Source organism: Numida meleagris, chromosome 13 (genome assembly GCF_002078875.1).
Source record: "Numida meleagris isolate 19003 breed g44 Domestic line chromosome 13, NumMel1.0, whole genome shotgun sequence".
NCBI classification, from domain to species: domain Eukaryota; kingdom Metazoa; phylum Chordata; class Aves; order Galliformes; family Numididae; genus Numida; species Numida meleagris.
In genome coordinates, this window is record NC_034421.1 from 4,784,123 (window position 1) to 4,796,250 (window position 12,128).

Below are 12,128 nucleotides of genomic sequence, written 5' to 3' on the forward strand. Positions count from 1 at the left end.
CTTGAAGTCACTTCAGGGCATCAGCCCTCACATCTTTTTTTTTTTTTTTTTTTTTTTTTTTTTTTTTTTTTTTTTTTTTTTTTTTTTTTTTTTTTTACAAAAAAAAAAAAAAAAAAAAAAGCAACTTGTAAGTAAGTTGCAACTCTTATTTGAATCAGTGTCAAGGCATACTCTGATTTTTTAGTGCACGTTCTAAAATGGCTGTCACGCCAATTGAAAAAAAGAATTCTTTCTTTCCTGAGAATTCTTGAGGACTTTGAGCCCAGCTGAACTGACAGAGGAGATCTGCATCACACGGTGCATCAGGAGCTGGTATTTATGAGAGAAGTGGGCATTCTGTCCCGCAGACCAAATTTACTAAATCCTTTCTAAGCCAAGGGAAGTGAAAATTATTTGCATCACCTAAACATTTTCAGTGGCCCAACTACTTTGGAAAGAAACTAAAATCAAATGTATAGATGTTTAGGACAGGGATAAAAAGAGAAAAAGAAAAAAAAAAATCTGATTTAATATAAGCAAAAGGGAAATGTGCAAAATGTTCTCTGATGCAAAAGATCTCCAGAAATGGTAAAATAAGTTTCAAAAACCTCAGTCGAAGTCTAATGAGAAAAAAGTGACTACATTCAAACAGTTGAATTAATGAAATGCCAGTCTCTGCTTGCAGTATTCGTTTTCACTCTTACAAGCAGAAAATCATGTCAAAAATACGCTGAAGTCATCAGCAACCAACACAAATACTAAGAAGGAATCCAGTAGCTGGACAGAACTGCTCAGCCTGAGCTCCTTCACGCAGGAGATGGAGAAGAGGTTTAGGAGAAAGAAGGCAAGAAGAACCCAGCTGGAATTCTCAAAAGAAACGATGGCAGCTGTGGTTACAGGAAGTGCCACGGCAGCGCTGAGTGCAGGGAGCGCTCCGGACACTGCAGCTGGGAGCTCTGTGCGAAGCAGACGGCAACAAGGGAGAAGTGCTTGAGCTGTGCCAAGGTGGGTAAGCACGCGTTACAGTATTTTGGATGAACTTTTGACAGCACAATCTCAGCATGCTGTCGTTTCACGGGTATTACCTGCAACAGGGTAGGAGATCTGCTGTGTTTCAATAGTAATTTAATGTCATCGTGAATATGATTATGTACAATCGTTATCTACGGAGCAACGTAGCTCTGTGTTACAAATAGAGGGGAAAAAACACATTTCCAGAAACCACGCTGGATTTGACAAATCATCTTTGCACAAATCTTCCTGCCGCTTTTATTCGGTTGGAAGCTTCGTTCCCACTCCGAAATCCCGGGACATATCCCCTGCTCACCCCCGCACGCGGCCCAGCCGCTTCCGCCCAGCCCCTCCCGTGCCCGCCCCACTTCCACCTCTCCAAGTTGTCCCGCAGCCCCGCCCCGCGGCTCGCCCCGCGGAGATGACCGCCACGCGGGATGCGGGGTGGGCCGGCCGCCCGCTGAGGGGGCAGGAGACCCGGGGGAAGCGTGAGGGCACGGCGCCTACCTGGCAGTCTGCGTCACCATGGCCACCGCCGGAAGTGCCGGGGTGCTGCTCACGCGGGGAAGGCGGGCCTTCCGGCCGAGCGCCCAATGGCAGATCGCTCCTCTGCGGGGCGACCCGGAAGTGGTACCCGGGGGGCGGGGAGTGTTTGCCCAATGGGTCCTCCCGGGGGTGCGGTCCGGTCGAGCAGCGCCGCTCCCAGCGCAGGGTTCCCCCTCCGGCCTCGGCCCCGCTGGGCTGCTCGCGGGGTTCCGGCCGCTCCGTCCTTGTCCCCGTCGTTGGGATGTACCAGAACTGCTCGCACTTGGGCCGGGGAAGGTCAGAGATGGGGAAACAGGTGAAAATGGGAAGGTGAGCGCTGCCTGACTCCACAGACAGCTCCACTGAGTCTGTTTGTTCCTAGGTTCAAGGCAGAAAGATGTTCTGAACGTGGAGCTGGCCCTTAGGGCAACGTCCTGTACTGGGCAGTTTGGCCTCCAGACAGATCTCTGGTGAGCTCGCACTGTCGTTATGCCCTTGGCTGATGACACGGATCTAAATTCTGTTCTCTTCTTTAACCCCTCTGCGTGAAAGCTGAAAATGGAGAAACGGTGCAGTGTGGCCAAAAAGTGAGCGAGGTGTGTGAGTGGGGAGCGGTGGGTGGTGAATTCCTGCGGGAGAGAAGGACGCATTCCTGCAGCGTCCCGTTAAAGCAGTGATAACTGTAGCTCTTGCATGGGCTCTGTGGGGATGCTCACAGGATGCAGCTCTGTGAGGCAGTTTTTGTGATGAAGTGGGACCTGAATATGTGACAGCTTTACATCTCCTTGTTCAGTGATGGCGCTGATACTGGGTGATGGAGTGAGCCAGGGTACAGCACAGCACTGCCCGGGCCTTTGGGAACCAAGGTCCCTGTGATCCCAAGGTCCCGAGGGACTGAGCTCTGTAAGGACCTTCTGCACCGCGGAAAGGGCGCGTGCCTTCATCCCAGTGCTTTCTGCCCATTCACTGCAGTGGTGCCTGAGCAGAAATCGAATTGACAGAGGCACTATCCGGAGACAAAGGCATTTAATCCCGGATGTCTTTCCCTGAGATAAACAGTAGGGTTTTATGACAGCTATTTGAAGGACAGTTCACATACGATAACAGTGTTTTGTTCGTCTCTAATAAGGAAAATACACTGGAGCCTGAGTTCACATCAGTGTGTTTGTCATTAGTAACGGATCAATAGTTCTGGGAAAAGGAGAGAAGAACTTGGAATCTTCCTAAATAATCACATTCTGAGAGGTCTGATGGAGGTAACACGCTTTTCTGGCTCCAGGGTCAATGTGAAATGAAAGGAAAGAGCCAATAATTTTATTTATACAAATTAAACTGAAAAACAAAACCAAGAAGCCGTTAGTTTACGTCACGGCAGCCTGACTGGAAGCTCTGGTCTGTTCAGTCTGAAAATCAGAGCTGGAAAAAGCCATTTGAAACAATCTTTCTCACCAAAGTGGGGCAGGATGAACAGTAGCCCGATGCGTTGTCGTTCTTACAGGACGTTAATTGCCTGAGAGCTACATCCAGGCTCCTGTGCTAACTTACCCGGTATCTGCCAGCTCATTTACTTTAACAGGTAGTAGTCATTGTCACTGGACTGGCAGGTGCTAGCAAAGTTGATTGAAAGCAGCTGCCCTGTAGTGTTTGAGTGAGTCATGTAGCAAGGGGTTAGTCAGACTGGATTTGCATTTAGAGAAGAAAATTCACTAGAATAAGTCTTGATTTTGTTGCTTTGATTGGGATCTGTTTTATTAGATGAACCTGATCTATGTAATTAGCAACGAGCTCACCTTTGATTTAAACCTGCTGATTCACAAATTGCGTATTGGTGAGGTGAGTAACTTGTGTCAACATGTCTTTGTTCTCAGAAACATTAGAGAGGAGTCTGCCCTGAACCTGGGGCTTTTGTTCTGTTCAATGCCGCCTGACTCGTAAATGTTGGTGTAGTCTTTTTAAATGATTCCCGTTGTTTTTATTAGCGCTCATTGTCTCCTCTTTTCTTCTCTTTCTCGCTGTGTCAGCCTAGAATTGCAAAGGGCTGGAATCCTTTTAGCATTTTAACACTTCCTTAGCAAACATCCTGCTGTTCTATTGTTGCCCTCCTGAAGTGTGGGAGCTCTTTTTTGAGGGAAAATATCTCCAAACTCTAGGAACTGAGTTTGCTCTTGTGTTTGGGCACATCTGCTTTGCTGCAAGCATCACTGAGTGCAGATCTTCAGCCTTTTAGCCCTGTTCTCCAGGGCAAAAATTTTGTGCTCTAGTTCTTCCAGGCTCCTATTTGTCACCTATTTTTCAAGGAGCATAGGATGTAGCTTCTCTTTCGAGAAGAGCTTTGGTTGCTTACCCTAAGAGCAAAGACCCGTGCAGAAATCCCCATTGGGTAACAAAACCTTCTCCAGGGGAAATGTCCTTGAGCTAGTTTGAACTGAAAGCTCCCAATTTCACAGTGCCTTTGGTTGGAAAATGTAAATGTTCAAAGAGCTGTGACACGATTAAAGATTTTCTTGTCACCCTCCGAAGTAAGAATGCAGTCTCTCCGCTTCCCCTCCTTGTTTGTGTAGATCAGGTTTATAGGAGTGACCAAAACCAGCGTAGGATGCCTGTGTCCCTTCTGGGCAATGGACCCAAGAAGGTGGTCGTGTTTTTTGCGCCCTTGCTTTTTGTCCCAGTTGCACTTCTGGTTTGGAACCTGGGCTCTGAACTCCTTTCAGAGAGCTCTGTGGGGCCCTGGGCCATAGCCCCTCGCTCCTTCTCTCTGGCAGAGTTCTGCTCCAGCTCAGCTCACTGCACTACAGGTTTTTGCACCACCTGAATCTCTCTCTCTTTTTTTTTTTTTTTTTTTGAAGTTCAGTTCTATGTGGTTTGGTTCCAGTTATTCATAATTATCGCCTTTTCCAGACACTGCACTGCAGCATTTCCAAGCTCGCTATGAAAAAAGTGTAGACTTACTGAGCCTACAGATACATCATGTGGTTGTGCTGCAAACCCCTGACTTCTGCAGCTAAGCAAACACTGGGGAAGAAGGAGCACCGACATCTTCCTCTCTTGCAGCTGAGAATCATAGAACGTACCACAACCATTTTAACTGAACGGGATGCCTTCAAGGGAGGCAGTGGTGTTCTGTCACACACAGAAGTGGAGATACGGCAACGCTGAGGTACTGCTCCCATCAAGAGGTTCTAATTGTGGTTGCTGTGTAGAATGGTCAGCCTTGCTGTCTCAGGGTACCCACTCCTGTCAATCCCTGCTGCCTTACCTCTTTGTCTTGGTGTGGTGAAAGCAGCGAGGTCTGAGGGCTGGTCCTGCGAGGCAGCGAGCACACATACAGAGCAGTGACTGCTCGGCCCCTCCTGTGCTTTTTGGTGAGGTAGGAAAGAGTTAAAGACAGCAGAGGGCGAGTGCTGTGCTATTGTTCAGGCATTGCTCTGCATCCAGGGCTGCTGCTCTCTATTCCCGGATCTGCCTCTGGCTTCCTGCACGACCTCGGGCTGCTCACCCACCTTTGCTTTGCTTTAGTTCCCGAACGGCAGCATGGCAATCATTCTCTTCCTGTAGTGCCACATGCCTTGCTGGCTTTAGGGAGGCTGAGGTTCTCTGATGAGAGGAGATGGGAGAAAGAGAACACATTTCCACTGGAGAAGTAATTGCACAGAGCACAGTAATTTTTGAACGCGCCCTTGTTCACTCGGGCACAGCAGAGTGCACGGAACTGCTTGTGTTTTTAGCAGGCGAAAGTCAAATTCCATTTGTCGCGGAGGCAGAGCAGTGTCAGTTGCAGTGTTCCCTTTTCTCACTAGATGGTGCTTTTGATCAAAGATACGAATAACCGCAGCTCTGCGCGGAATTTCCTTACGTTTCTTCCCCCATCTCCATTCCTCCCTCTCTTCTTTCCGTGCTGTAACACTATGGGGGACACTTAACGATGCTGGATGTTGGGCAAGGCTCATCTGGCAGCGCTGCTCGCAGCTCCCACCAGCCGGTTGTGTCTGGGCTCAGTTCTCGCAGCGTGGATCGGTGCTGCCGGGCCGTGGCAGAGAATTGAATTCTTTCCGTGTTTTCTATTCCCATAAGGAAAAGGCTTCAAAGAGCAGGTCCCCTCCCCCTCTCTGCTGGTGAAGGGCATTTAGGGAAGCTGGGGAAAAAAAATCCGGCTCTGACAGACGCATTTATTTAACGAACCACAGCCTTTCCCTACCTTAGCAGAAGATGGGTTGTTTTTGTTTTTTTAAATAGAGAATTGCTGTTTTTATATCCATGTTGTATTCAGCAGATAGTTGCCTAGCCAAGGTCATTGCTGCTGCATGCCAGCACCGCGCCGTGAGCCAGCACCTGCTCCCTGAATGAGCACTGCGAGGCTTCCCCAGGTAAAGAATGGGACCGAATCTGCCCGTGCCAGGTCCCACCGCCGCTGCTGGGTAGAGCAAGCCACACTCACAGCCCTCCCTTGTATAAAGGCAGCGGAGGAGGTGAATGGAATTGTAACCAAACACTTCCTGCGCAGACATGCACAGGGCTCTGTTAGGAGCGGTGAGAGGCACAGCGGGGCGTGCGGTGCTGTGTGTCATCTCGCAGAGAACCACTGTGTGCTGGCCCCTCGGAGCCCCCCCCCGTGGCCTTCTCCTGCAGCAGCTCCGCTGCCTCGGGTCGGTGTGCTCAGCTCTCCCCGCAGCCCACGGTGCCGCTGCCCGGCTGAGCCGCCTGCTGCACACCCGCACCCCGCTCCCATCGGGTTGCATCACGCCCAGCTTCCTCCCCGTGGAATTTTACAACTGTTAATGAATGGGGCTGGAACATTGCTGTGCCGCCGGGCTGCTGCGCGCGGATTTATGGTCTGAGGCCAGCGGAGATTGTGCTCCTGCCTCTGGCACTACACCGATGACAGCAATGCCGCGTGTGTGCCAACGAGCCCGCAAGGCCAGCGCCCGCAGCAGCCCTGTGCTCACGTGCTGCGTGTTATGCTCATGGCAGTGACGTCCCCGCAGCAGGGACACGAGCTATGCAAATTTGCAGTGCGACACAAAACTCCTCTCGGGACTGGGAGCTGACAGCGATTTCTTTGTCATTCCCCCGTCGTCGTCTTCCCACTGCACATACGTTTGTTCATCCTTAGTAAGATATTGCTGATGACTGAAGCCTGGGTCTGCATCACAGGCAGTCTGCTTGAAGGAGCAATCCAGAACGGCGGGGCTCAGGATCGTGAGAAGCGGGGACAGTGCATTTCCTCACGTCTATGGGATGTGGAGAGCAGTCCCTCCTGGCTGGCAGGGAATTGCATCACCTCTTGTACAGATAGATATTTTTCTCTGCAATGTGCGTGTTGTGTTGTTTGCCTCTGGTGGAATTTGCCAGCACGACCCAAACTGTGTGGTTCTGAAATGTAGAACCACATACCTGTGTGGGGGAGAGAATGAGCGGTTTGCGCTTCGTTCAATCTGGCTCTTCCCTCCCTCCTCCCTTCTCCCCACATCCCCGTGCGTTACAAAGCCAGCTGCTCCCAGAATAGGTTGGGAATGAAATGTCACCGTTTGAAACTGGTGAGTCACACTTTTTGAAGCTGGGGGGGGGAGGGAATATGAAATCCTGCGGTGTGGCAGAGCGTCTCCTGGTGAGCGCAGAGAGATTTTGCAAACCACAGGCTCCCTGCTGATGGAGTCGAGGGGCTTTGCATGCAGCCTGCTGGGTGTGTCCGTGCTGCTTTCTGCAGGAGGATGGCAAAACCTGCTGCAAACTTCAGTTGTCTGATGGAACATACCCGCTGCAGCCGGATCCCAGCGCCTTCCCGACAGGACTAGGTCGTATCTGACAGCGCACCTACAGTGACTCTCTTAATTAAGTCTCCCTGCACCGCTGTGAGGTATGTAATTACAGTGAGACCTGACTTAAGCAACCACTCAAGGGACTAACAACAAAAAAAAGTCTTTACCAGAGCAAGGAGGAACAGAATTTTACTGTTTTTTTTTTTTTTTTTTAATATATAGAGATATTTCAGGCGAAGTTTATTAAACAAACTAAGTCAATTAGTCTGGTTTCTTCTCAGCGTATCCCTGTATTAGGATGATACCTTTAATATACTGTACGTTAGTATAAGGCTATTTCCTTCCCAAAAGATCCTTGAGATTGTTTATTTTTTTAATAGAGATTTCTATAGACAGCATCAATCAGTACGAATGCTGGCAGTGGTCCTGTGAAGTGAACTATTCTTACCAGATGCTGAGCAGTCCTCACTTCCCAACCCCTGTCCAGGGGCAGAAATGTTTAGTCAAAGGGCAACATTTGGGATTCCTGCTGCAGCCTATGGCAGCCACGCATTTCCACGCTGCACATGGCAGCCCTGCCTCGTAGGTGCTGAGTTGTGTACCTTGAGCAGAGTGCCACAGTCGTGCAATACTGCTGGCATCCCCTGGGAGCTGAGCAGCGCCAGGTCTGCTCCCAGTGCTGGCAATGGCAGGCTGGGATGTGTGCTGCTGTTCCCATCTTGCCTGCCAGCTAATCGGGTGCGTTAACATCCCGAGCAACGAACTGTGGTGGCCACGGAGAAGACATGGCACTCACGTCAGAGACTCTTCAGAGAGTCTTGCAGCCTCTGCTTCGGCCTTATTGACCTCCATCCGAAGGGCAGCTAGGAGCTGGAAACAGCAATACTGCAAATAGTCACAGGGTGGGCCAGCAGCAGTCCCCATTCAGTGGCGTTCTGCAGATGTGCTGCAAGTAAAGCTCCCCAGTTACAGGCTGAGCGACGCAGCTAGCTTGGTGGGGATTTTGCAAGAGTAAGCCCTAGGAAATTTGGTGCCATCTCTTGTCTGTTTCACTTGGAAGACTGAGCTAGTAACAGGATTTTATGCAGTGTGCATTTATATCTCAACTTTTAGATAGTGTTAACTAGAAGCCCACGTACTCTGTCGTCACCGGGCTTGGCAAAAATAAACACTGGCAGCAGAAAATTTGCTGCAGAGCCTAAGATTTCGTTTGAGACAAAATAAAACAAACCTCGTACATCACGGCCCCAGAGACAACCTTGGGAATCTGGGTGCCATTCCACATGCCTTTTTCTCAGCAGCAAAGCCTGCTTATCTGCCCCACTCGTTATTGTTGTTGCCCTTTTTTCTTGTATTGGACCGTTTCAGTGAGTTACCTCGTGCTGTGGTCTGCAAGGAGCTGAACCAGCAACGCTGCAGGGCTGTAAGCTGCAGCAGGGACGCAGGCGTGAGCCAAGGAACCGGGGAAGAAAAAGATGCCCCTGCAGATACCGGGTATGGCATCACCATCACGTTGGAGCTTCCAGCTGCTCCAATGAGTTGTGAGTGGCAGTGGGTCATCAGTTCTGAAGCGTGGTGGTATCGTAGCGCTCAGGGTTCTCGTCTTAGCCTGTTTTTTCTCTAGCATGAGTTTGCCTCCCCAGATCCTGAATGAGGAATCCCTTTAGCTTACAGTTTCTGGCAGATAGCTCCCAAGACAATGTTGGGCGCGATCAGTACGAGTGTACCCTATTGAAAAGCAGCTTAGTTCCTAGAATGAAGTTAGCATCGCTTCAAACCGAGTAACAAAAGATGAATTTATGGAGCGTGCAGCTCGAATACCGAATTCAGTAAGCATTTGAAGTTTCAAAGATTCATGATGCTTTCTTTAAAACTAAATGGGTTTTTGCCCAACTCAAAGGATTTTGTTGGACCGCTTGTTGTGGGATTTCCCAGGTTGCCTGAGGCCACACGTGCTCAGCTCCGAGGCAAAGCTCGTGCCTAACGATGGAAGTCTACCTAACGTGAACAAGCATTTCAGCTCATTCAGACGAGCCAGTATTACTACTGATTTGGTTTGGGGAAAAAAATAAATAAATGGGGGGTGAGGGGGAGGGTGGCGACCAAAATGACGTGGTTGGACATTCATTAGCAAAGCATTGTCAGAAAACAATAGAAGAACAGACAAAAGTCAGCCCAGATTCTGTGGTATTTCCTAAAGGGCTCCCTCTGGCACATGGCTGCTCCCTGCCAATCCTTCCGTATTGTTTTTGATAATGAATAGAAGCTGAACAGATGATTGTTGCATTGTCCACTAAGTGATTCATTTACATTAAATACTGCTCCGAAAGGAGGCTTTGGGTAGACTTTTTTAGTCACTCCGGTTATTTATTTGTACAATTTAATTACCATCTTTTAATTCTCCACTGTACATAATTATTTCCTGATTGCTTCAGCTAAATTACATGGGTTGTAACTCCTCAGAAGTCAGTGGTCCAACAAGCCCTGACATCAGCAGCAGCATCTCCACATTTTCAGAGATGTTTAGGTTTGAACAGTCATCTGAGCTGCTCCTTTTGGGGGAAGGTGCTGAGGTTTTGCGGCATCTGTCTGCAGGTGTTGTTTCATTTTGTTTGGAAAGGTGTGGACAGATGTGAGAAGTTTGAGGGCTTATTGTCACTACTGCAGTTAGGAGGGCTTCACTGCAAGAAGGCATTTAGTCCCAAATCCACATCCACAACTGCAGGTACTTTGATTCACTGTGTACTGATGGGTAGGGGAGAATGACACATCCTGAAGGGATTTTTGATGCCAAAGAATGTAAAGAAATCAACACTCCAGGCTTTTCTAGCTCCTGGTGTCTGAGAAGTTGGATGACTTTGCATTTGTTGAATAGCTGTAGTTACATCTCAAAAGCCCTGATTTCCTATGCAATCTCTCTTCTGTTCTGTTCCCCCTTCCCTGTACCACACAGAGAGGTTCAGCACGGGCTTTTGGTTCTGTGTGAAACAGGTCTTAAAGTCTGAAGCAGGGCAGCAAAATAGTTAAGCAGAAGGGGAAAGGACCAGTCCTAATAGTGCTGAGTTGTTCATGTAATAGGGCCTAGGTTTAAATCCCCCAGGACAAAGCAAAGCAGCTCTTTCTGATGTTTTCTGAGCCCCTTCTCCATCCAGTTACGAAAAAGTAAATCACCACTCCTGTGCCGAGGTATAAAATAAACAAGGTTTTGTTCTGAAGAGTTTATGTGTCTCTACCTGCCAAGGTGAGACATGAAAGAGGCTGACTCTTTGCCGTCAGTTTCCCATGAACACCTAAGTCAAAAGAGCATGGAGGACAAGAGTGTTCCAATATCCCTGTAGCCTTCCAGCTGTGAAAGGCATTGCACTAAAGCTCTTTGCCATTCTCTGCTGCTGGAGCTGCTGAACCTGAGCAGAAGTTCCAAATGGCTTCCAAAGGTTTTGGCTTCTTAGTGTGTTGTGTTTCTGTTACCCTGCTTCAGGAACTGTCTTGGATTGGTCTGTGTCTAAAGCAGACTATCCACCCATTATCATCTCCCTGCACTTGGTCTTCTTTTGGGCTAGATGTAATCTTTAGAAACTCAGATAAAACTCGGCAGGCACACAAACAAAGCCAGCCCTCCTTCTGCCATGAAACCACAACTGCCTGTACTGCCAGTGCTTCCCCCGCTGCCTCCCACTTTAACCCTGCAGCACTGCTCTCCTTGTATTCTCGCCCTCCCAGGAGCCCACATTGCTCTGTATTTAGTGGCAGGCGATGAAACCATGCATTAGCAGCTCCATAATAGCTTTGCTCAGTGGAACCCAGCTTCCTTCATTAATCCAGAAAATGAGAGTTGTTTTCGTACATTTGAGAAGCTAATTATTTAAGTGCTGAGAATTAAGGCTCATCAGATAGTGGAGACTGATTTTGGCTTTGTTTCCCAGGTGAGGAACAAGATGGAAGGAAGCTGCTTTGACACAGGTGTGCAGCATGGTAGCTCCCCGGTACTTGGGGTGGAGAGCAGCAGTGTGCAGATCCCTTTCTAAAGCCTCTCTCTGTACATCTCCTTTCTTCCAGACATCATCTGATGATTCTCCTCATTTGAATAGGCTTTGAATATATCTTCTGATCAAATAATGCTACAGCTTTATTTTTACCACCATAAAAGAGAGGTACCCCATACCTGAATATTTTGCAATAAAACACCACCTTGTCTCAGAGTTTTTAGAGAGGGAAAGAAGCTCACGTTAGTTTTCCTTCTGTGATAGTTATCCTTCAGCCTCACCTCTGATCACAAATCTGAGAGGGGTTTAGATGGAAAGGCTGCCATCTAACCTAGCAGTGGACCTTCCAGTGGCTTGGAAAACAGGAGATGAATTGGGTGAAACCCCCCCATATCTGTGGGAAATCGCAGATGAAGGATGATCCAATAAGCAAAGTTCTTATAGCACAATGACTTTTAAAAGTAGATGGGTGCTTCGGACATTCTTCCTGGAAAATGGCAGAGAATCCATTCATGCTATTGCTGATAGCTGTACGGTAAAGAACGGGGACATGGTTCTGACAGTAGCGCTGGATGGACCCACTCCTTGTTACAAGCAGCTTGCCAGGAATAAATGTCTTATTTTTTAATGAGATAGCCAATGCTCTGTGATGTCTTCAGAGACTAAGGAAGCAAACTTTTCTGTGTGTTCAGTTGCAGCCAGATGTTAAAGGATTGTCTGGATATAGCTGACTTGACAAATAGCAGGGGTGACATTTTAGCTCCATTTAAGTCAGTGGCAAAATTCCCGTTGAGTTCAGTTGGGGCCAAGATTTCATCCCATGGCGGTGCCGAAGGGAAATCTAACAAATGATCCTCAGAAAAATAGGTGCAAG

The 12,128-nt window shown here is 48.5% G+C and overlaps 1 protein-coding gene and 1 long non-coding RNA gene across 6 annotated transcripts in view; one reads left to right on the forward strand and one right to left on the reverse strand.

The window, feature by feature from the left end:
• Window positions 1–1,621, reverse strand: part of DHRS7B (dehydrogenase/reductase 7B) — an 11,698-nt gene extending 10,077 nt beyond the window's left edge. For 2 of the 5 annotated variants that reach the window (XM_021411889.1, XM_021411887.1), the window contains exon 1: window positions 1,498–1,589. Coding sequence is in view for 1 of the 5 variants with exons in the window: in XM_021411885.1 (XP_021267560.1) it covers window positions 1,498–1,517 (20 nt within the window). In the remaining 4 variants the exon portion in view is untranslated. Of the gene's footprint in view, window positions 1–1,064; window positions 1,161–1,497 lie in introns of those variants that run through there. The other 3 variants (XM_021411885.1, XM_021411890.1, XM_021411888.1) reach the window with 3 other exon arrangements.
• On the forward strand, window positions 1,745–11,443 carry LOC110405983. The gene is made up of 2 exons (XR_002443188.1): window positions 1,745–7,369; window positions 8,640–11,443. It is a non-coding gene; the product is annotated as an uncharacterized LOC110405983 (long non-coding RNA).